Consider the following 24,873-nt stretch of genomic DNA (forward strand, 5'->3'; position numbering starts at 1 on the left):
ACATTCCCCGGGAATTTACTCCAGGAAAGTTGTATTTCTCGCCCGCCAAGCGCAGTGAGATATCGAGACATGATTTATCGCGCAACATGTTCCGTTGCAAAGGTGGCATCTGGTATGTTCTTTATCGTCGTTTCTTTTCCTGACTTTCCAGTCAGTTTTGGGTCTCACTAGTGTCCCTGCCCTCCCACCCTTCATCTCTTTACATCTCAATAATTATAGCTTTTTATAACTTGTTGCCATGCTGTGCTTGCCATGCCTACATGGTGCCAAATCGCCTTTGGGGATAATCACCCATTTTTTACCCTCACTACTTGCGTCCGTCTGCGCGAGGGGTTTTTCCTGGCTGGCACGGTCCAGGAAAATTTATTTGACGGTCCCAAGTGGTTCTCCATCATGGCCTATTGCTGTAATCCGCATGCACACCTTTTCCAATTGAGACACTCTGCTCTCGTTCCTTGCTTCCATGCCTCGCGCGTTATCCGGTTCATATCTGGCTGCGGAACTAGCCTTCGATGTGAATGTTGTCGCTATTGTTATGTCCCCTTGTGTGCCAGTATAAGTGGAACGAGAATGGAGCTTTACTCTTCTAAATACGTGTCGTACTGTAAATCTGGCATGAGAGCGGTCCAAGACAATCACCACACTGACCTCCGTTTGCCATGCCATTACCATATTCGTTTGCAATACTGGACGATGTGCTTATTAGTTTGTGAGCCCTAAGACCTTTCCAGCACCACGCAAAAAGTCCTGAATTGATTTTGCGCCAAATTCAGACGGGGATAATTAACGACCGTCCCCGAATCCAGAGACTTCGGTTAAACAAAATTTTTAGGAAGAACACTGATAAAGCGAACTTTCAAATTCTACGAACCAGGGCCAATCCTATGGTTGATCAGGCATAAAATCTAGTCAAAACTATTCGTTTGCGACAAACTATTATCATGCGTGAATTGAACAAAATCAGCGCACAGTACTAACTTCCGGTGCCCTGCGAGCGCTTGCTGTATTTTTTGATAGTCGAGGCCTCTTGTACGGGAAAACACGGATTGACAGTATGGTACATGCCAAATTGGAGGACATGCCGTCATGAATTCATTACATTTGTACCTGTTGCTGGCTTACACTATGAATAGATGCTCTACATGTGCCAAAGCAAGCCATTTTGCTGAAAAACAGCCCATGATATGATATGTACATCATTTTCCGGTCAGATCTGGATAAGCAGAACTCCGGATAAGACAAACAAACTTGCTCAGTCTATTGAAGTTTGTCCTAAGGAGGTAGATATTCATTCTTTTAACAGTCTCCTTATATCCGGGCAGGCTGGGACCTGGCGCTGCCCGTAACTAAGAAACGCCCATGACTCCGAACATACAATGTTCTCTCACACTGATTGCATCGAAGTAGACACTTTTCATGCCCAACACAGTTTTTGGGGTCTTTTTTCACTGAAATGCTGATTTTTGTGACTCGAGAAAGGCAAGAAAGGTGCCCAGTTTACGCGTGGTAGACAGACCTGCCCGGATTAGGGGATTAGGGGTGTACGGATAAGGGCAAATCAACCGCCGCCCGGATGTCCAGATGAAGGTGTAGTTGACTCCTGATGGCAATTATCAGGAGCCAACTATACCTTCATCCGGTTATAGTATAAGGAACACCATCGTGCAGGAGAATTAGTTATTTATAGCCGCGAAGTTCTCTATAACCGAAATGCACCTGCGAGTTTGTTATAAGAGGAGTCGACTGTAGTTGTACTGTACTCGCCTACTGTCGTGGACAAGGAAATCCAGTCGAATGACCGGGGCCGGCGCCCTCAGCGCATACAGAACGTTGCATGCAGTGCACATGTTGATCCGATGCGACCAGCGCGCTGCAGCGCATAAATGCATGTGTGTACAGTCAGGCATTGCTTATCCGGTCCTCGCTGATCCGGAAGAAAATCGTTGGTAACCGATTTACAGCATTTGCCATGCATGCCATAGAGTATGTGTTTTCGATTATCCGGTTCCCTCGCCTATCTGGATATTTTTGTGGAAAACGGATGTGTGCGGTTATGCGAGGTCTGACCGTATCGCTTATCCACGGCTGCATGGCCAGCGCCCTGCCTGGGGCCGTTAGACGTGCGACCGGATTTCCAGGTCCACGACAGTAAGACTGATTAGGAAAAGGAGCAGAACCTTACTTTCACATGATCTCCTGGTGATCCAGCCGTCGTCTATCATCAATGACGTATTGGTGAGACTAGCGAACACGCACAGTGACAGTGTCGGTGAGAGGTGCACCACGGGCGCTTCCAGTGGCAGAGTCCACATCCATCGCGCGAACTTGAGTTCCCTTTCTGTGTCCATGTACTCGTAGATGTAGATGTACGGCTCGTAATCTACGTCGAACACTTGGATAGCGCATACAGTCACGTAACTATGAGCTGGTATATCCTCGAATATCCACCATTACTTTGCTAACAGCAATAACTTCGATGGGGTGCCTCCATGATCCACTGAAGAAGATTCCATTATCTTTTGAAGATCATCCAATAACATAGGGAGCAACACCCAATTCATCCACTAACATGTTCAAAGAAGTTGCGAACACGCATGTCTTCGACATTGCACCACTTTTTCGTTCCTCTAGCAGGCACCGCTAAGAGAATGAACTGATGCAGCCACAACCCGTCGTCGGGAAAGTGCCAATGACCTAAAAGTACATGGACCGTACTTTTCGGCAAAGAATTATTAATATTATGGTGTTCTTCAGCCACAGCAAAAAATACTTTCCCTTCTCTGAACTACATTTTACCTAGGCTTTAGACAAGAAACAGCTGCATCCTTCCCAAATGAACTATCGTATTGGCCCGCAGAGCAGTCGTCTATGCCAATTCCCAATGCTATGCAAGGAAAGAAGTGGTCAATGTATCAATTTATAGCCGAGTACTGGGAAAATAAACTTCAACAACTTCATGGCGGATGTTTCTTCAAAAGAAAACTAACTTGACGAAAATGATGTAGCTGCATTAATTTTATCAATGAGAACGCACCCCCCAGACCAAGCCGCGAAAGATGTTCAACACACATTACTATTAGTGTAGATCTACACGTAGACCCCGGATCCGCGGACGAAGTGATTTCTGAGCACCTCAAACTGTTGAACATGCAGCTGGTGAACGGCTCAAGGTAACACTTGGTTACAGAGGTCAGGTTTTCACGGCTCCCTGGCGAAAACCGATGACTCCCTGTTGAAATCAATCACGTTGGAGTCATAATTATTTCTATTATGTGAAGTATGTGTAACTTGGCGGGCACACGCAAGCACAGCTACTGGCAACAGAATATTAATTTTCTTTGCAGATCTACTATGTGTAAAGCGATACTTTTCGTCTTGCCTAGCCCCGCACGCAAACAGCCAGACACACACGTGCACACACAGACACACACATGCACGCACACACACACACACACCCACAGACACACACCATGTACAGACACACATGTGCATGGTGGGTGCGCGCGCCCACACACACACACACACGCACACACACACACACACACACACACACACACACACACACACACACACACACACCACACACTATGTACCATGTACAACGTATGTGCCCGTCGCAAGAGATTCTCGGAAGCATAAAGACCTGAAAACCCAACGATTTTCTCTTATACCACACAAACATGCACGCACACACACACACACAAACAACAGCTGGGTACCGGGTAAATCTGAGCAGATCTGAAGCTTACAAGCTCTGCCAGATCATCAATGAGGACACCTATTGTAGTCAATTCTCAACGCCTCAAGTGCACAAATCACACCGACACATGCCTGAGCCATCTCTCCTTCTCTACACAGTCATCTTGAGTCACACATACACACATACAGTGTTTGCAAATACATGTACATGCAAGTATGGTGCATGCATTCCGAATCCGTGCAAAGCACATCACGCACACGCTCCACGTCAACGTGTGATAGAGGAGATTGATGAAAGCACTTAGGCTGATGAGCTTTCATCTTCATGAAAAATGCAAAAGCAGAATTTTTGACTGGTGAAGAGCACTTTACTGAGCAAACAACAAAGTGGCACAACGCTCTCTTCATTGCAGAGGAAGAGATTTTCAGCTGCGTTGAAATGCCTAGAAGAACAAGGCAAACAAAACTAGTTGCTGTGAGAGCATACTCAAGTATATCTCTAAAGATTGGGGATAAAGTAGAAAGTGACAGAGCGGCAAGAGACGGCAGATCACTGCCTTTGACACTCCTGACGTGAGAATGCAGGCATTAGCGGCCACTCGCATCACGCTCGCATGAAATCGGATAGAAGGTGACGCCTTTAAAAATAGAATAGCAAGGTTATTGAAATGATGAGTACTTTGCTAGATAAAGCATCTCCCAGGAGGGATAACGTGAAAGCCACGCAGTGCAGCAGAAACGTCAACAGCACGAAGAGTAAATAGATAATAAAATTCAACAAATAAAACACAGACCTGGAGTGACGGTCACAACATCATGAAAAGAACTGATCACGCTGGAAAAGCTATGTACAATCAGCGTTAGCACAGCCAAAAAATATTGCAGAACTGAAAGCAATGAGCATAGCAAAAATATACGGCCATAATGCAACATGTGTAAAGGAAGCCGGAGGATTTCTACCCATGAATGTGGAGTTCTGTATAGAGAGAGGTTCATGTGAGTACATGTGAGTACATGTGCGTAGTGTAGTTGGAGATATATATACCAGGAGCATTCTAAGTATCATGCAGGATCACCCTTGCCTGGGTCTGAATCTCTACCGCTCAGCTTGTTGAACATGGCCACTGTTCCTGTGTGGCCTTCCTCAGAGATGTTGGCTGCCTTCCTACGACGCACTGAGTCTGTTCAATGTTGCATACATACGCACAAACAAACATACATACATACATGCATGCACATGAACACCCACCCACACATGCATTCACACACACACACACACACACACACACACACACACACACACACACACACACACACACACACACACACACACACACACACACACACACACACACACACACACACACACACACACACACACACACACATACATTCACACACACACACACACACATGCATGCACACATTCACGCACATGCACGCGTGGGCATGCATGCACACACACACATGCACATACATGCACAAACGCACACACCCAAATATAAAATCAATCGAATTCTCAAACAGAGCAACTGCAGCCATGCTCATAGACCCCTAAATAGAACTCTAGCTGGCTTTGGAATAGAACCACGGCTCTATGGCTGCAGTCACATTGATATTTTCCTAGCAAAGTGTAGAACTTCTGTACAGTCAACTTCCTGGGAACGCCAGCCAGATTATTTATCACTTACACTAAATGCATCACTGACTTAAAATAATATACCGTAAAGTCGCGGATAAAAGCCGGGTTTGCATACAAGCACATTGCGGATAGAAGCCTGAAAATCAAAAAAATAAATAAAATCAAACGGGTCAATGCATATAAGCCTGTCGCGCGTAGAAGCCTGGCTTCTATGCAAGCGCGGATCGGGTAGGTCAAGAGTGCATGCGCTATGTACGGTGCATAGTAAAACTGCCGCCATACCGGTAGTCAGTGGTAGATCTACGCGTGCTGATGTGCATACAAGCCTGGTTTGCATTAAAGCCTGATGCAGAAAGCGGCTTATATGCTTATAAGCCCGGCTTTTATCCGCGACTTTACGGTAGTTGCTATCTAGTAAGCTGTACACGCCGACTAGTGCATCTAGTTAACAATGAAGGCGAGACCTCAGGTAGGGACTTCAATTGAAAAATCAAATTCGCGAGTTTTGCATAAAACGCTAGTTTTTCTAAACCGGGAAGAATCGAGAAACAACCTGTGAAAAATTGAACCCAAAATTCTAAGGCAATCTAGAGTTATAGTCGATTGAAGATCGGAAAACGGGGGAGAGAGTAGTCACAGAAGTAAATGCAAGTATGTATGGGAGCCGTGTGGTTTCCGTCCAGCACTGCACTATCTGGTGCATACATGGCGATACAGGATGTGTGCATGCATACAGTGTGCACGCATGCCGTGCGCGCCGACTTGCATAAGTCACACGTTTTCACCGTCACTGCTTCTACCAGTGTGCGCGCAGTTCACTCGATGTTTTCGTCTACCACCAGGAAATCGCCGTGGGCTGGTTTCTGTGATCATTTTCCTTCTACGGCGATAAAGCGCGAGCGTCAATGTTGTAGAATCCTCTTGGTTTAGGCTAATTCGAGGCCGCTGAACACGAAAATCGGGTGTTCCTCGCGAAGCCGAGTACGGATCTGGTCGAAATTAGTACTTCGAAGTGCACCCGCGCCAAGCGCGGAGGCATTATTTTTGGAAGCATGGCATGTGTGGCACCATTGGAAAGGTAATGACCTCAGCTACCTGAAAATAGCATCGACAAGGCCGAAAAGGCCGCGGGAGAAGATACTCGGGCCGCGAACTGCATCTCGAACTGCAGCCACGAGGCGCCCATTCACTTTGTACAGGCGAGCTGTGACTGCACTTTTCGCTTTTCAGTGACCGGAACTGAACTCCCTACCTCAGGTCGACTGAGTGCACTAGATCTTACCACCATGTTGCTCCTCAATTCTAACCAGATTGGAGTCCATGGGCACTAGTAGAAAAATAAAATAAAAAAAAAGTAGCGAGAGTAATTTCAAAATAGTCCGTAGTACTCCGCTAAGTATCCTCTAATAATCACCGCATCACAGCACAACACGCAAACTCACCAATTTTCTTCTTGTACTTGCCGGCGGCTTTGTGCGCAGCCTCGCCGACCCGCTGTTTCTCCTTGGCGTTCATCGTACTGCGGCGTTGGGCGTCAGCCAAAGCCTCAGGCGGTAAGCGGAGATCCTCTTTCGTCCTTGCCACGTTGCGTACGGCAGAGAAAATCTTGTAGCTGTGCACACCAGCAAAATGAAATCACATCAGAAAGTGGAACTTGCATACTGTTTCGGCCCATTCAAATTTCGGCCTCCCAGGCCTAAAACCCATTTCGGCGGCATGACAATTTCCGCCTGTACTGCTGCTGCCTCAAATTTCGGCCTCCCAGTTCTAAAACCCATTTCGGCAGCATGAACATTTCGGCCTGTACTGCTGCTGCCTCAAATTTCGGCCTCCCAGGCCTAAAACCCATTTCGGCGGCATGACAATTTCCGCCTGTACTACTGCTGACTGTCTACACAGTCAAACTGAACCTTGCAAAACTAAATTTCGACCGCAACAAATTTTCGGCCAAATACGACCAGGCCGAAAAAAGCCGAATAATAAATATGCGAAGAAGTGTGACACATCACTCATAAGTATTACAAAAAAGGTGAGGGCTAAGATAAAGAGTAAGTGTGACAAACGGGCATGAACAGTGCAGAAACAACTCATGAACACGAGGTGCAAACTCACGAAAATAACCTAAGTGCTACAACATGTTCTTTTTGCTTACACAAATCGGGCTTATGCGAACGAATACAAACAGCTTCAAGGACCTTCAATTGCTGGACATAACGGGCACGACACAGTACGATACGTGCGTTCACGGCGAGGAAGGATGTCCTACCATCCCACCTATTGAGCCACTTGGTCTACCAATTTGAGTGCCGGAATTGTGATAGCCGGTACGTTGGTAGGACCCTTTAACACCTGAGCGCACATATCAAGCAGCAAGTACCACTTCACATGTTGCCGGACGCAGCAAAAGCGAAGCGCCCTAAGCGGGGAAGACCATGCAAGAACCCGCTCCCTCTACCACCGACACAGCCAGAGCAAGTTGAACACACGGTGCAGAGGAAGAGTGGTGGATCACTAAGCCAACCGAATGTGCCTTCTCCACCGCTGCCCTTGCCACCACCGGAGCCACCACCAGTGCCGTTGGTGGCTGGGGTTGGGGTGGAGTCGACAACGACAGTACCGCCAATCACAGAAATTGATCCCATTTCTTTGACACAGTATCCGGTTGTGCGGACACCGCAGCACCCTCCGGCGCTTGATCCGCGGGTCCAGAGACCACGGAGGTCGACCGCCAATTATTCAACCGAAATATATGCTAGGAATGGCCAAGGCCAATGCGGAGTATCGAAGGAGACCAGAAGCCAGAAGCTAAACGGAACACAATCTCGAGACGTGGATGAGCTAAGGACAGTGGCACGGGACAGACGTAGGGAGGAGAACACGGATGGTATCAGACGACTGACTGGTGGTGAATACGGATTGGGTGATGATGCGGCGGATGACGAAGATACAGATGACGACGAGGCGGATGATGACGAGGCGGCGGATGACGAGGCAGCGGATGACGACGAGGCGGATGGCGATGAATGAGACGGCTGGTGGTGATGGTGATAAAACGGACGAGGAGGAGTCAGGTGGCAGGGAAGGTGATGGAGCTGATGAGGGTGAAATTCGTAAGAAGTCAGCTGTGTACTTGCATTTGTTATCTCGTCCCGATTGTTTGAGTGTGTATGATGATTCCCACTTCCCTGTACTGTGTCGTGCCCGTTATGTCTAGCAGTTGAAGGTCCTTGAAGCTGTTTGTGTTCCGCGGCGTACGCATACGCCCGATTTGTGTAAGCAAAAAGAACATGTTGTAGCACTTAGGTTATTTTCGTGAGTTTGCACCTCGTGTTCATGAGTTGTTTCTGCACTGTTCATGCGCGTTTGTCACACTTGCTCTTTATCTTAACCCTCACCTTTTTCGTAATAAATATGCGCCAAATGTTTGTTGACTTACAGTGGGTTGCAAAAGAGTGTTTGTTACATTACCCATGCAGTTCAAATCCCCACTTGATAATGAGTAAGAATTCACACACTATTTGACTTGTGCAGAGCTACAATCTAACGGAACAAAGTGCTGATCAAAGGTAGTTTAGTGTGGTACAGGCAGCCATCTGAAGTACAGTTTACTCGTGTGGGAGGGGTGGCTGAGCCGAAAATTTAGGAAATTTAGAGCCCAGATCAGTGTGTTGTATTGATTCACGGTGTACCCGGGGCAAGAAGTTGTACGGTCAATACCGTAGTGACCGTACCGTGTCCGATGCCCCTGATGATTCTACTTCAGGCTACCGTATTTCCGCAAATAAAAGGCCGTCCTCGTATACAACGCCTTCCTCGTATACAAGGCCGGGGCAGGGGGCGATTGAAAAAATAAAAGACCGTCTCCGATTAGAAGACCGGACCTACTATATGAGTCTTTGTTCTTGTGTTAAAAATAGAAGACCGTGCTCAAACTGTGGGAAAAAATAGAAGACTGTGCTCAAACTGTGTAGAAGAAAATTTAAGAACGGGGGTAAAACTGTGTGGCGAGAAATAGAAGACCGGGGTCAAACTGGGTTGAAAGAATAAAAGACCGTCCTCGAATACAAGACCGTCCTCGATTATAAGGCCGGGTTAGGACGAGGTTGAAAAAATAGTAGACCGGCCTACTATTTGTTGAAATACGGTATGCTAGATCTAATTTGCACCATCCAGGTGCACAGTCAAAGCCTACGAATAAGTGTCTGCACTGTCATCACCACCAAGGCATAAGGATCATGCAAAGGATGGGTGTTAGAACTGTTTAGCTTCACAAAAGCACTACTGGCCATCACTCACAAGTAGGACAACAGGGAGGTTGAGAAGACATTGGTATTGTAAGAAAATGACTGACTATAAGGGAGAGACCGAGAGATGACAGACAAATTTATAGTGGTGTGCACGGGTAGTCGGGTACCCGTGCTACCCGTGAGGACCTCGGGCACACGGGTACAGAACAGTACCAGAAAACCTGAAGTCGCAGATGACATCATGTACAGTGCTCGTGTACAAAATTCATGTAATACTCCGCATGTCGACCCAGTGTGTAAGGGAAGGGTTGCATTGCGGTGTTACCATGGAAATATCACCCGACAGGATACCCGTGCTACCCGTGGAAAACTGCTCGAAGAAAATGCTACCCGACTCAGCGCTACTTCCCCCGAAGAAAATGCTACCCGACTCAGCCCTACTTACATACTGCATTGTGACAGGCTGAGAAACATTGAGACTGAGAAACACTGAGACTGAGAAACAGGAGCAAGACCCAACACTGACCACGGCAAACCTGGCTACTTTCCAAACCTCAGCGGCCTAACAGAGCCATGCTGTATCAGCAATCTTAGAGGCATGCGCAGTGTCCTCTATCCACTGAAACTCCCACACATTGACACACAAGTACCACAATACACGTAGGTCAATGAACGTCAATGGACAAAACTCACCTGTTGTCCAAGTGGTTGACACTTTCCAAATCTCCAAGCTTGTAATAGCTGGGCAAGAGATAAACAGTGAGAGTAGAGAAATGTACTGTGATCTCTACTCTCAGAATCCATCGCCTAAACAGACTTCCAAGTGCAGTGCAGTATGCCCCAAAGTGTGCGACATACAGCTGAGCTGAGTAGCGATAAGTGTAAGCATAGATTGATTCTCATTTCCTGAGAGTGCAGTTTAAGCAGAAGAGGGTAAGTGCCAAAGTTGAACTTTGACAGGCAGGTGTTTCATGGATGTGCAGAGCATGGCTGCATTGCACCAGCGTAGCCTGTGGCAGTGAAAGTGCTTCAAACCCCAACCCAGACCAGGGTCGCAAAGACCAGTTTGACGGATACTGACTGTGAGGCAAACAACACCGTCGTAAATGCTACATACTCCATATCAAACCAGTGCTAGGGATATCACTGCATGTACGATGGCTCAGATACAGTGACACCTTCAATATAACATACCCCTGAAAGCCATAAAAACCTGCACTTTATAGTCCAAGTGCTTAAGTCCAAAGTCAATGGACTGGTTTAACTGTTAGTAGAATGCAGGGCCCTCACAAATAGTACTTTTTAGAGCGAAAAGAATGTTATACCCAGGGTGCTGTACACTAAACGTATTCATTGGAATGACACAGTGAATGCTGCATACCTGTCTCCGACATAGTTGTACTTGTACAGGACCTTCATGCTGACAGCGAGACTGTGCTCCGGCGGCGGTATGTCCAACGTGACGTTCTGACGCGTGCACCAGCGTACGGCACGACCCTCGTGTATCATCTGAACTTGTATCTTGTCGGCTGGAGAACACAGCAGGTACACAAACACCTGGGTAAGAATCTTCGGCAGAAGAAGACATGTTTACTTCTACCAGAGGTTTACCCTAACAGTAATGCGATCGGAGTTTGAACATTCAATATGAGACTATCAGCTTACAGTTCAGAAAGCTTGTAATCATACTTGAAAATACTATATAAATAATCGACGCGGAGACAACAATTTTATAATAGCTATAAAGAGAACAAATTCTGCTGTCATCGCCACACTACAACAAAGTCATGAAGGTTTACCAAAATCGATTTTCTTGTCACAATCATCAGTGGAAAGCCGTGACTGAAGAATAACCATGCCAAATCAATAATTTATATACAATAGTTGGAAGATGAGACGGGGGACGAGGTTGCGGTTGGTGGAGACGAGGAATCGGATGGTGATTGTGATCGTAAGAAGTCTGCCGTTTTTCTTCATCTGTTGTCTCACCCTAAGTGTCTGCAGGTGTATGATGATTTTAGTTTTTCTGTTCTTTGTCGTGCACGGTACGCTAGTCAGTTGAAAGTACTTGAGGCTGTTTGTATTCGTTTGCATAAGCCTGATCTTTGTAAGCAGAAGAAACATGTAGTTGCGTTAAGATTGTTTTCGTAGGTGCACAGCATGATTGTTTGTCTCACTACATAGTTCTAGCGTTGCAATTAGTTCCTCACCCCTGTTGCACTTAGCTCTCACTTTACTTCTATTGTCTCACCTTCCCTCATTCTATTTTTAGCACTTTGTTTTGTTCTCGTAACACATTATTGAATGTATATAAATTATTGATTTGGCATGGTTATTCTTCAGTCACGGCTTTCCACTGATGATTGTGACAAGAAAATCGATTTTGGTAAACCTTCATGACTTTGTTGTAGTGTGGCGATGACAGCAGAATTTGTTCTCTTTATAGCTATTAGAAAATACTATACATAGCAATACTGATCCCATCGGCTTTGCAAGAGCGCGTTGAAAACAAAGGTTAGGCATAAACGAAACTGCATGAAGAGATTCAAGGAGAAACCTTAGAGAGCAACAGAAATACGCTCCCACAATGCGTAGCGAAACGAGTACCACGTATGAACAACTACGTGACATATCATACAAATGGATGTTCAAATGTTGTTAGGTGTAACGTACTGTCCAGATCCAGTTGTATAAATACGGCTGCGCACCAGAACATGTTGTTACCCTGTACAGTAGCATGCACACAGGTACACACACAGATACACACACAGATACACACGTACACAGGACATACACACAGGTACACACCACGACATACACACAGCACACGTACACCACGACATACACACAGGTACACAGCACACGTACACACGACATACACACAGCATGCACACAGATACACAGCACACGTACACAGGACATACATACAGGTACACACAGCGCACACAAATGCACAAGCACACATGCACAGCACAAACAAGCACGGTGTTCATATGTACATGAATCGACACCCTTAGCAAACAACGGTAACGCTATTTGTTACGGTACTCGTACCTTGATCACCCACATAGCGTTGAAGCTGCAGCGTAAAAACGTTATGGGGGCTGATTTATCGTTGTGACCAACGGTACGTTTTTTGCATAGTCCGTACGCATTTCACCTTGTATCGCGTATATGGTGACATAAATGGTTGTACTGCGCGAAGTAAAAGCTATTCTCGCGGCAACAGTGTACTAAAAATAGCGTGCATCTTGCTAAAGGTCGAACCCAAATCACGGTATTTTCCCCCTTACGGTAATACCGTGGCAACATAACGTTGTTTGCTAAGGGTGTCTAATATAGCACACATACAAATACACAGCACACATACGGCGCACGGCATACACAGATACGCACAGCACACACCAAATCCACAAACGCCCACCGCCATACACAGAAGACAGTGAAACAGAGAAATGCAGAAAGGCATAGATCATCTCTGCCATCGGATACAGTAGATGCTTGCTAGTTTCGCAGCAGGCAACATTTCAATTCACTTCATTACTTTCAGAAGATCTCCAAACTAGTTTCAAAAATCAAGAGAACAAACTGACTTGATATTTGGATTTCATCCACAGGCCAATTCAGCTTGATCTTTCGACCGCGACTAACTATAACCTTCACTGTCTGTTTATAAAAAATCAAAAGTATAGAGCTAAAGACATAAGGCCTGTTTCAAACATCTACTCACCTTGACAAGTAGTGGGAATCCAGCTTTGAGATCTTCAAACCGCAGTTCAATCATGCTACAGTCGTGTTGGCTGCCGATCGTCTTGGAACGTGTCATGGAATTGGAGACGTCGGTAGCACCTGCACTGATACTGTACCAGCATGGCTACACAAACACACAAACACACACACACACACACACACACACACAAACACATGCACACACACACACACACACACACACACACACACACACACACACACACACACACAAACACACATACAAACAAACACATGCACACACACATACTCACGCGCGTGCACACACACACACACACACACACACACACACACACACACACATGCACACATATATTATTTGTGGTAAAACTCTTCACTTTATACTTGTACAATCATGCACACACTGTCGCGGACAGCTGGCCAGCAGCTGCCGCGACAACTTCAAGATGGGAGAGAGACCAGGTTCGTTGTCACTTCTTTCACCACATAAAGAACACTGCTTGGAGAGAGAAAACTACCGAGAGAAGGACACGAAGCACTACAACAGAGCGCTCCGAAAAAGGATTCGCTCGCACGGCAGCGTACGCATGCCGTGCCAGCGTACTGTGTTCAAAAATGTGAAACCAAAAATAGATTATCATTATTTTGCTGCGTGCAAAACCCAGCCAGTTTGGGAAGTGCATCGTATACGCGTAGCGATCCCGCGATCGCGTATGGCTGCGGCTGCACTGGAGCGCTGCCAGTGCGTGCATGCAAAAAAGGAAAATAAATAAATCAGAAAAATGCAGTTCAAATAAATCGACAGTTCGATCGAAGAGATAAAATAATTCCACACATGCAATTCATTTCAGAACAAGATTATAGAGCGAAGCTAGCTAGTCATGTGTCAAGCTACCTTACTACAAATACTTACTATACCTAGAACTTAGCTATGGGCAGCGGACCTGGACCCTATCGCTCCTGGGATATACCTTAGGTAAGAGTGCGACGTAATGACAAATTGTAAATACAGTAAATTCAAATTGCACTCGTAACATGTATTCAAATATTAACAGTCCGGCATTCGCACATATTGCAACATATTGTGCAAGCACATACACACAAATACACACACACACATAAATTGGGACATCACCTTGAGTTAGCCAGTGCAGGCTAATTTTTATTTTTCAAGGAAACCCTTCGAAAATGGTACCAATCGATTCAGCATGGCATTTTCATTCCTCCTGCAAAGTTTCAGCTGATTTGGAGTCATGACAAGGACGCTATGGCGATTTGAAGATCGAAAAACTTCACTTTTGTTTGTCAAGAAGAAAGACCATGATCGCACACAAATCATACAACCCGTGTGGCACAATGATTTTTGAACGAAGTTGATCCGCGGACCCCGTGCTTCGCGCATGCACGCATGTACATGTATACTGCACAGTACAGAGGCTTTTTTGAACGCAGATATGTAGTTCTTCGTCTTCTTCGAAATGTCTTCCAAATGCGTGGTGCTGGTGTTGTTCTCAGCTTCGTCAAGGCAGAATGCAGCTGCATGTGATGCTCCTGTGTGTTCATGCATGTTCTCTTTTCGCGTCTCGACATTGTAGCGTCCAGACTCAGCTCGACTGGAGAAGATTGAGGAGACTATGCTTTGATCCACATGGAAAATCGATGAAATTTGGTAATTATCGTCGGGCGCTAAAAAGCGCTGGGGAGCATGGGGCTAAAAGTTCGTAGGTCATCCCTACCATGACAGGCATCGACTGGTATATGTTCCATTCTGTTCCCAACCACTACGGGTCGTCTGCGAAGCTTTCTTCTTCGCCGATTCTCGGACAGATCGTACGTCTTCGCACTGTATCTCTCGTCTCCCTCAACGGATCAAAACACGGTTTTCGCCAGGACGAACACAAACCCCCAGATTTCGCGGCGGCAACATCTTCGAGTAGGGAAAAGCTAGCAGCTAACCAGGAATCACCAAAAAACACGTGTAATACTCAGTGTGATTTGCGACAGCTGTCATTGTGCCGTCGCACCATGCATGTACCATGCACGGGAATGAAACACGGATGAGTCGTTTTATTACGACAGCCTGCACTGGCTACTTGAGTACATGATCTTGGCTACAAGGGTCGTAATCTACCAGACATGTGCCAAATACTGCTGTTTGTCTACATATATACCACACCATTCCACTGCATTTACAGTGCAGTTAACCCTCCCCCACCGTTTATGAGCCGTATCTGACGCCTGATCATGGGGTGGTGGCGTCCCACGGAAGCGGAAAGGTGGTTCTTGACCAGGGAGTTGTACGATTCCTTGTTCTTGACCTGGCCGGTACGCGAACCCGTCGAATTTTTTTTAAAACCTCGCTTATCCGGTCCTCTTATATCCGGATACCTCGTCATCCGGAAGAAAATAGCTGGTTACAGATTTACAGCATACGTGGTGCATCCAACATAACCGGTGTTCGGATATCCGGTTCCCTTCCCCATCCGGATATTTTTGTGGAAAACGCATGTGAGCGGCCAAATTAAGGTTAAGCCAGGTCTAGCTGTACCTACTTTACACAATCCAGATAAGCTGCATGTTGGTGCTGCAACAATATGCAATACATGGTACGGTAACTAAATATATCAGGAGTAATCCATAAACTGTACTCAGCTCTGCATAAGATGTCTGAACAGAGCAGAAACTAACCTGGAGAGCGAGTTTCCATGACTTGGACCCCATCGGCTGCTGCGGTGTGACATCGCTTAGACGGCAAATAGCACCCTTCTGTACTGTCCACAGCTGTCGAAAAGTAGGAGAAAGAGTTGGAGACAGGAAAATATAGGCATGTCAGAAGGGAAAATTATTAATTATAAGAACACTGCGCTGAGTATAGTTGGACATAAGGGAGGGTTCCTGGTTCAAGTCCTGGTGGTGGCAGCCAACATGTTTTCAGACTGTTCTTGTTTCAACTGCTCAAACGTATGAGTACTGTACAAGTACAAATTTTCGTTTGGAGGTAACTTTCGCTACATTAGTTAGGGGGACGAAACGAGAGAGCTTGGAAGCTCAGGGCCCTACGCTATGCTTTGTTGCTTAGCTCATCGTGCATGTTGTTAGAACTGATGGAAATGCTTTTTCCTTTGATTAGCTACATCATTGTATTGCAAAAACGTTTCAATGAGATACTGAAGTAACGTCTTCTGCATAGCTATGGGACCAGCGCTGACTCTGCCGATCACGGGCGTTCTGGAGTCGACGGGATGTCTGTCCCAACCGGCGCTGACTCTGCCGATCACGGGCGTTCTTCTTCGTCTTATTATTATACTGACGGCAACTAACATCCATTCTGATTGCATTTACTCGTCTCCCTACTTCGTATTTCTTTCCAGAAAATCTCCCCATACAGCAGGGAGTCGTTTACATAATATGACTCCCTGCTATACATCTACATGACTGTATAATATCCGTTATAATTATTATGCTATCGGCCTACATGCGATTCCCGGGCTGGTCGACAGGCGGCCCAGCCAGCCTGCTAGTGGGATCTCGGCCTCGCACACAAATCCACACAAAATGTTACTGCACTGAATGCATTCCCCCGATACACTTCGCATATTATACTCATTCTCTTGATGGTGGTACCGTACTCTTGATGGTACGGGACAGGTACAGGATAGCGCCAGGCATGTCGATCGCACAAACAAACCAAAAAAATTGTGGCCAGCTGTCTTTGCTGGTACGGTACAGTACGGGACAGATACGGGATAGCGCCAGGCGTGACACAAACACACAAACAAACAAACACCAAACGAGAGAGCTTGGAAGCTCAGGGCCCTACGCTATGCTTTTAATGTAAAAAGGCCAGAAAATCCGATTTTATGGAGATAAAAAGGAAAAGAAGGAGCAAACCAAAAGCGGATGAAGTGAGAGAAAGATAACAATCCGCAAAAAAAACCTGCAAATACTTTTGCCTAACTCATATTCAAACTGATTGAAACGTTTTTGCAATACAATGATGTAGCCAATTAACGGAAAAAAACATTTCCATCAGTTCTAGTAACATGTACGATGAGCTAGGCAAAAAATGTCCTGATGTCTGTCCTGACGTTTTCTGTGACCGGCGCTGACTCTGCCGATCACGGGCGTTCTGGCCTCGACGGGATCTCTCTTCCGACGTTTCCTGTGACCGGCGCTAAATCGCCCGTTCACGCTTATTTTGGAGTCGACGAGATGTCTGTCCTGACGTTTCCTGTGACCGGCGCTGACTCTGCCGATCACGGGCGTTCTGGACTCGACGGTATCTCTCTTCCGACGTTTCCTGTGACCGGCGCTGAATCGCCCGTTCACGCTTATTTTGGAGTCGATTCTGCGTCTGCCTGACATTTCCTGTGACCGGCGCTGACTCTACCGATCACGGGTGTTCTGGAGTCGACAGGATCTCTCTTCCGACGTTTCCTGTGACCGGCGCTGAATCGCCCGTTCACGCTTACTTTGGAGACGACGGGATCTCTCTTCCAAAGTATCTCTCTTCTAAAGTCTGTTTTTGCTGATTCATCCTATCACCTATTCCGCAACTAGCATCCATTCTAATTTTATTTCCTCCTCGTCTCCCTATTAATTTTCTTTCCAAATCTCCCTCTATATCAGGGAGTCGTATACATAATACGACGAATATTGTGGCCAGCTGTTTGTGGCCAGCTGTTATGTATAATCCTGTAGAACCTTTGTAGTCACAGATACGGGACAGATACGGTAGCTCGAGGCGTGACACAAGCACACAAACAAACAAACACCATAATCACAGATATTTTTTTTATTGGACAGATACGGTAGCTCCAGGCGTGACACAAACACACACACAAACAAACAAACACCAAATCACAGATACGGGACAGATACGGGACAGATACGGTAGCTCCAGGCGTGACACAAACACACAAACATACAAACACCAAATTAAAGCTGTGTGGACCCTGGCTAGCGCCAGACGTTACTGAAGTAACGTCTTCTGCATAGCTACGGGAATAACTAAAGTTTGTACCAAACTACTTGGTCCGCGTCAGCGATATTGTCGCTTATCTTTCAGCTTTGTTTATTATGTCGCCAATGCTCACTTGGCAGCCCATTTCATCCCAATTTTGGTTAGTATGTTAGTTTAATAGTACCTGAAAGGACTAGATAGATTTCCAGTGGATTTCGAGAGCGACGGGTGGGTGATTTTGATTGATACAGCGCCGCGTCAAAATAGATGATCTTGTTACGCTGTGCAGGCAAGAGCAGCGCAAGCCACACGAAAGTAATCGGCTACTCGGAATCAGCTCCATTTTGCTGAACGACCGAGATCGCTCACCTCAGGGATCGCTCGTCAAGCTGAGATCGCAGCGCCCTTACCCCCAGCTCAACGCCCGGATTATCCAGCGTGACAAGGAGATTTGCAAGTACTGTACGCGTCATCGTCGTTCAAAATAAAATATTGCAACTTGAAGACCGGCGTCTGATTAGAACCACACAGGATGTCGTGCTGCCCAAGCGAAGTCCTATAGAGAAGGCGACCGTCACGATCGACTTCTCTTTAGAAAATAGCCAGGCAGCGGAGAGAAAGAGAGATGAGCTTGCAAAAGCAAGAGAGTCGATCCCGAGCAAAAATGTTTGTCACCAGGGCCAAGAGCAGCGACGAGGACCTAAAAAAATATGAACCCTTCCTTGGACAATACATTCCTCATAGCTAGTTGTCATTCTATACCTTACCTTCCATCGTAACAAGTTTTATCACTTCAAGTGCACGCGTTGATGTCCAAAGTCAAAGTTCAAATTGTCGAAAGATAAGCGACAATATTGCTGACGCGGACGAAGTAAAGTTTTTTTCTGAACGTTCGGGGTGACAGACCTCGATCAAAAACGAAATTTTGTACGTAACAAGCCTGCTGGTGGAGTGAAATAACGAAAAATTTCGTGAACAAATTTGTACTTATACAGTATTCTGCACTGTGTTGTGAACAAGCCTGTGTCATAGCATGGAGGCCTGCTTGAGCATATCAAGACCAATTTTAGAGATCTGATCCGAACTGAAGCCCATAGCTCTTCCATCGAAATCTCTAATCGCACTTCATCAGTAAGTAGGGGTAGCACGCATATGCTACAGCATCAACATATCTTTGAAGTGATGTGTAATGTACTAGTTTGGTTTAATTCAAACATACTGACAGCACCAAAGGCTCATACGAAGTAGTGGTAGCGACCTCGGCGGCAATTTCTATAGGAAAGGGGTTTGCTCCCCATACTGGGCGCCGTGCTTTTCCGCCGACTTTACTTGACATTAGACCGATCCACAAAACGCAAAGAGCTCATGATAAGACATATTTTATCACTGGTCCAATAACTTACTTGGTTGTTTGCAGACACTGTCAACTTCTCCACACTTCCCGGTACTTGGATCCATGCATCACCCTCCGGACGCTGTGCTGTTACACCCTGACGGAACCACAAGTCTCCTATGGGCACAATACAAGAACAAGGGGGCAGCATCAACAGCTTGTCATGGGACCAAACATATATCTGGCAAGGCCATTCTCTCACAATATTTTACTCGTTCTTAGTAGGAACCGGAGGTGTTTTCCTCTGGTGAAAAGGCAGAATTGCCTGTGCTCTCAACGAATTCAAAAAAAAGAAAGAAACAAACAAAACGGTGCATCTTGCCACATTATCAAAAGTACTTCTGGCGAGTGCAGCTGTGTGTGGTCTTTAACTAGAAATAGCATCGATAGGTCCTAGTTGGAGTGTGGTCTTCTGTCAAGTGTTACTGCACATGTACATGCACAGTGATGCTCAATGACATCCTGTCGATGCACTCCGACTCATGTATGCACCGGGGCGTTGCGCAGCCCTTGACCAGTCCTGCAAACACTGGGATTCGAAGTGGTGCAAGGCGCCAACTTGAGTGCCGCGACTGGATTTCATTCAGCAGGACTATACATGAGCCCAGATGCAGGTATGGGTGCATGTACATGAATCTGCACATATATTATTATTATTATACGCATTCCCGCGGCAGCGTCAACCAAGCAGTTATGCTTGATCCACACGTTCGCTTATGCTGGACATTGAAACAAAGCAGATGTAGACAGCTCCTAGAGAATGGGGCTCTACAAAACCAATGATCGAAGTTAGTCCTTCAGTAACATGGAGCGTCATAAAATTGGTCTCATTGGAAAAATGTCATCATTATTGTCTCCTCATGTAGCATCATCGTATATTATTGCATATGCTCAAAATAATGTGTTTGTGGGCTGTGCTGAATTTTCATAATGCTAGAAATTCGAGTGGCTTCCAAATCGAGCAGCGTACCTCTGTTGTCTCGCACCCAGACACGATGTGATCCCACCGTCACTTCAGTGAGAGTTCGGTCAGGAGCCGGAACACCTATTCTCTTCCAAGACGTGCCTGCATTCGAAGAAAGAGACAGACAATGCAACCAGAGTGTAATCCACGGCTCACGGCAGAGTCAGTCAGAATAAGTCTTGTTCTGCATACAGTAAAACCTGTAACTAAAGACCACCGTGACTAGCGACCAGCCTGGTACTACAGACCACCGTGACTAGCGACCAGCCTGGTACTACAGACCACCGTGACTAGCGACCAGCCTGGTACTACAGTAAAACCTGTAACTAAAGACCACCGTGACTAGCGACCAGCCTGGTACTACAGACCACCGCGACTAGCGACCAGCCTGGTACGAAAGACCACCGTGACTAGCGACCAGCCTGGTACTACAGACCACCGTGACTAGCGACCAGCCTGGTACTACAGACCACCGTGACTAGCGACCAGCCTGGTACTACAGACCACCGTGACTAGCGACCAGCCTGGTACTACAGACCACCGTGACTAGCGACCAGCCTGGTACTACAGACCACCGTGACTAGCGACCAGCCTGGTACTACAGACCACCGTGACTAGCGACCAGCCTGGTACTACAGACCACCGCGACTAGCGACCAGCCTGGTACTACAGACCACCGTGACTAGCGACCAGCCTGGTACTACAGACCACTTCGCCAGACACAGACGGTCTCACATTCATTATGGTTGTGCGCTGCAAATCTCTAACTAAGGACCACCTGCCACTAAAGACCGCTTTCTCTGGCCCCAAGGGGTGGTCGTTAGTCACAGGTTTTACTGTACATAGAAACGTCACCCAAGAATCAAATCAAACCTACCGCCAATAAAACAACAAGAAAAATGAACCCGTTATCACTTTCACAAGCCACTCACTGTGTTGATTAACTAGCTGTACTATAGGTAGCCCTTTCAAAGGACTGTATCAGCTTGCACATTCCACCTATGTAACAGACCACAGCTATCACATGTTATGTATCAAGTGTACTTCAAATTGTCCAAGTCGTCCAAATCGTCAAATTTTCAGACATGTTGTAGCAGTACGACAGCATAATTAGATGGTACTAGCAGATACATACTTAGAACATAGCAGATAAATGTAGATGGAAACATTACCCAGGGCGAGACAGCCAGAGCTTCTAATCATCACCTAAACTCTTAAGCCTTTCCCTGCCAAGCTTTGATCCAGGGTGCTGGCCAATTCCTTTCCAACGATGCATCATTCGTGAGATTTCCTACGAAAGTTTGAACACTTGTCTACATGTCGTGATGTGTAGTGTACACTGTACAGTTTTGGTGCGTCGCTCTACTCGATGCTAGCCATCCAGGGTACATTCTGAGCGTTGCGTATACGCGACGCTGGCGTGCAAAGAGTTGATATAAAGATCAAGTTGGTGAAAGCACTCCAGAATGAAGTCTGTGTACGGTGTAAGGTGTGTCATACCAGATTGCTTGATGTCCGTGATGCCAAGACGAATACAGGACCAGCCAGCATCACTGATACCCCACACGGCGCGATCCGAGCCCACGGCTATGCTGATGAACTTTGTGTTGCTGGATACCCAGCGCCATTCCTCGCCCTGTGTAACATACATACACACACAAACACACACGCGCGCGCACACACACACACACACACACACACACACACACACACACACACAGACACGCACATGATAGCTAAGGAGACCAGGGTTGTCAGATGGGATATAGCCAAGAAAGACAATATCCAGTCCTCAGCGTGTACTTTACAAGACAGAAAGTCAAGTCAAGTCCCAGTTACTTGCGAGCACCTAAAAATTTCTTTGCCGATGTGGAAAGTGAAGATGTATTACCAACCAATGCACAGGTGTCGGAGACGCTAATCGAGTCTGATGACCATCACGCACACATACAACAGAGACCGAGCTATAGCAGTAGAACGTACTATGACTTCAAGAGTTCAAATCCTTGTTCAAGCCACAAACAATATTTTCTATTTGTACTCGCAAACTCCATTGCAGCCATATACTGTTTAGGCAGAAATATTCGTGCGGAATATTTCCGTCCAAGGAGCTTTTGGACTAAATTAAATGCCGGACTAATGTCAATTTGTCCAGCTTTTCAATACACTCTCATGGACAAAATTTACAACCGGACAAAACTCCCTTTCTTTGGAGTTGGACGAAATCATTCCGGACCGATGAAATTTTCTGCCTGTACAGTACACAATATGGACCCTCTACTAACACACTCAAAACACGGTCTCTTTGCTGCTTGCATCACTTTAAAAAAAAGTGTTAAACTCGGTGAACAGTTTTTAGAAGTGGCGTATGCAGCAAAGAGACCCTGTTTTGAGTGTTTGAGCAGAGGGACAATAATGCACACAAAAAGGAACCGCCATAACTCAACCTACCTGTGGTTGAGAAGCGGTAACGCCGTAGCGGCAGATCACGTCCCCGTGCACGTCCATGGCCCAGACGGCTACGTTGTCATGGGCACCGATGGGTTGCTGTGGCCAGGTCTGCACGGACACACTGGCTAAGCAGTTTGGACAGGGCAAGATCTCCATCCAGGGGCCAGGCGTTATGATAGTCATTCTCCTGGATAGGTAGTAATGACACCATACATAACAAACAGCACAGTGGTTGAAATGAAAAAGGACCAAGGAACTACAAGTTTCGCTATAATGTCCACTAACACCACCAGTTACTAAACTTTACTAAACAAGTTATCCTTGGCTCTCCATCCGAGTCCATAGTGATATTTCGTTGACATTGACATTCTATTTCAAGGATTCTCCAAAGGCAAATGGATGCCGATCGATTTAAAGTGAGTCTTGTAAAGGATACGAGGTGAGAGGGCCCAGACAGCTGTTTTCTCAAAACTCGTTCAGTAAAACCTGTCTGAGGTGACCATTTCTGGGCTAAAGGGACTTGCTAAGGGACGTGATCCCAGCAGGGTATATTCTAGGACGAATTTCCAACCGGTTACGGTGGGGGGGGGGGGGTCCGTGGTTCCCCCTGGACATTTTTTTCAAAATACAACCCAAATATGGCACTCAACAGCAATTTAACAGATTTCTTGGTGCTGGAGTGTAGCAAAGATATAAGCAGCTCCATTCACCCACAGAAAAGTACGGGCGGTTGGAACTGATTTGTAACTTTTCAACCGGTCGCCAACAATTTCAACCGGTCGAAAACCGGTTGGGGCGGTTCTAGAAAATTCCCTGCCCAGATATGCAGGTGGTCTTCTTTTTTATTTTCAATATCCACGGCAGCCAAATTATCATCTCCTAAAATCACCACCACCAAGGCCTTACAATTTCAATAGATAGCATCTCCCCATTGTTTCAACCTTGTGACTTGATCACAAGGCGTACAGACAGGCGAATGCCCCGTCATGGTGCACTAAGGAATACCAACCATCCCATTACCTTTTCCACTTTCTGCTCCGCCGGCGTGGACCCTTCCTGGACCTCCAGTTGACAACAACAAAAACAAAAACAAAAAAACATATACATGATACCTGTAAGTGCTGCAGGCTAACAAAACAAATAACCGTACGCATGAGACTGGGCTAGAGGCCGAGCTGTTGGCATCCGTAGGAACGCCACCGCCATTCAAGCAGGCTAACACAGACAAGTCGAATGCAACGAGGATGGTTGGGAGAACTACAATGCAATGGATCAGTGGCGCTTTTACATCAGGTGAGATGTCTGAAGAAGTGGATTGCAATATGCAGAGTGTAACCAAGTGCATCAGTTACAGGAGATGATGAATCAATCAAACTCAGACAACAACAAGAGATGACAGGACCGACAGGCATGACTCTGCATGTACTACACGTTCCAGAGTATAAGCCACACTTTAACCCTTTGAGACCCATAGTACGGATATATCCGTACCAGTGTACAGTGCATACTTTTCAAAGCGCAACCTGGCGTAACTCGGCCGTCCCTTGACCAAATCGGTCAATCGAAAGGGCTATCCACATTAGAATTGTCTCAGCTATCGGCTCGAAAAAACTTGAAAGCGATCCGAGTTCGGAGAGCGGAGATACGAGACTCGAACTAAATTCGCTCAGCAGAGTCAACTCGAGCGCGTGCATTTTGAACTCGTTTTTAGGGGTTTCCCCTGACTCGCGGCCCACGCAGCTACAGATAGTTCACGTCATCGCAAAGGCATGTTTCTCAGCTCCC

General features: G+C 46.3%; 1 protein-coding gene across 3 annotated transcripts in view; it reads right to left on the reverse strand.

Moving 5' to 3' along the window:
- Positions 1-3,978: 3,978 nt before the first annotated feature.
- The window catches only part of LOC135811638 (tectonin beta-propeller repeat-containing protein 1-like), a 37,713-nt gene continuing 16,818 nt past the window's right edge, over positions 3,979-24,873 (reverse strand). For 2 of the 3 annotated variants that reach the window (XM_065324870.1, XM_065324869.1), the window contains exons 19-30: positions 24,109-24,150; positions 23,089-23,275; positions 22,138-22,273; positions 20,644-20,739; positions 19,684-19,790; positions 16,006-16,098; positions 13,319-13,462; positions 12,262-12,313; positions 10,970-11,117; positions 10,282-10,329; positions 6,784-6,953; positions 3,979-4,880 (exon numbers count right to left, since the gene is read on the reverse strand). In XM_065324870.1, the coding sequence (XP_065180942.1) occupies positions 4,762-4,880; positions 6,784-6,953; positions 10,282-10,329; positions 10,970-11,117; positions 12,262-12,313; positions 13,319-13,462; positions 16,006-16,098; positions 19,684-19,790; positions 20,644-20,739; positions 22,138-22,273; positions 23,089-23,275; positions 24,109-24,150 (1,342 nt within the window). In that variant the 3' untranslated portion in view covers positions 3,979-4,761. The remainder of the gene's footprint in view (positions 4,881-6,783; positions 6,954-10,281; positions 10,330-10,969; positions 11,118-12,261; positions 12,314-13,318; positions 13,463-16,005; positions 16,099-19,683; positions 19,791-20,643; positions 20,740-22,137; positions 22,274-23,088; positions 23,276-24,108; positions 24,151-24,873) is intronic. The other variant, XM_065324871.1, reaches the window with a different exon arrangement.

The sequence above is a fragment of the Sycon ciliatum genome, chromosome 3, assembly GCF_964019385.1.
Source record: "Sycon ciliatum chromosome 3, ocSycCili1.1, whole genome shotgun sequence".
NCBI classification, from domain to species: Eukaryota; Metazoa; Porifera; class Calcarea; order Leucosolenida; family Sycettidae; genus Sycon; species Sycon ciliatum.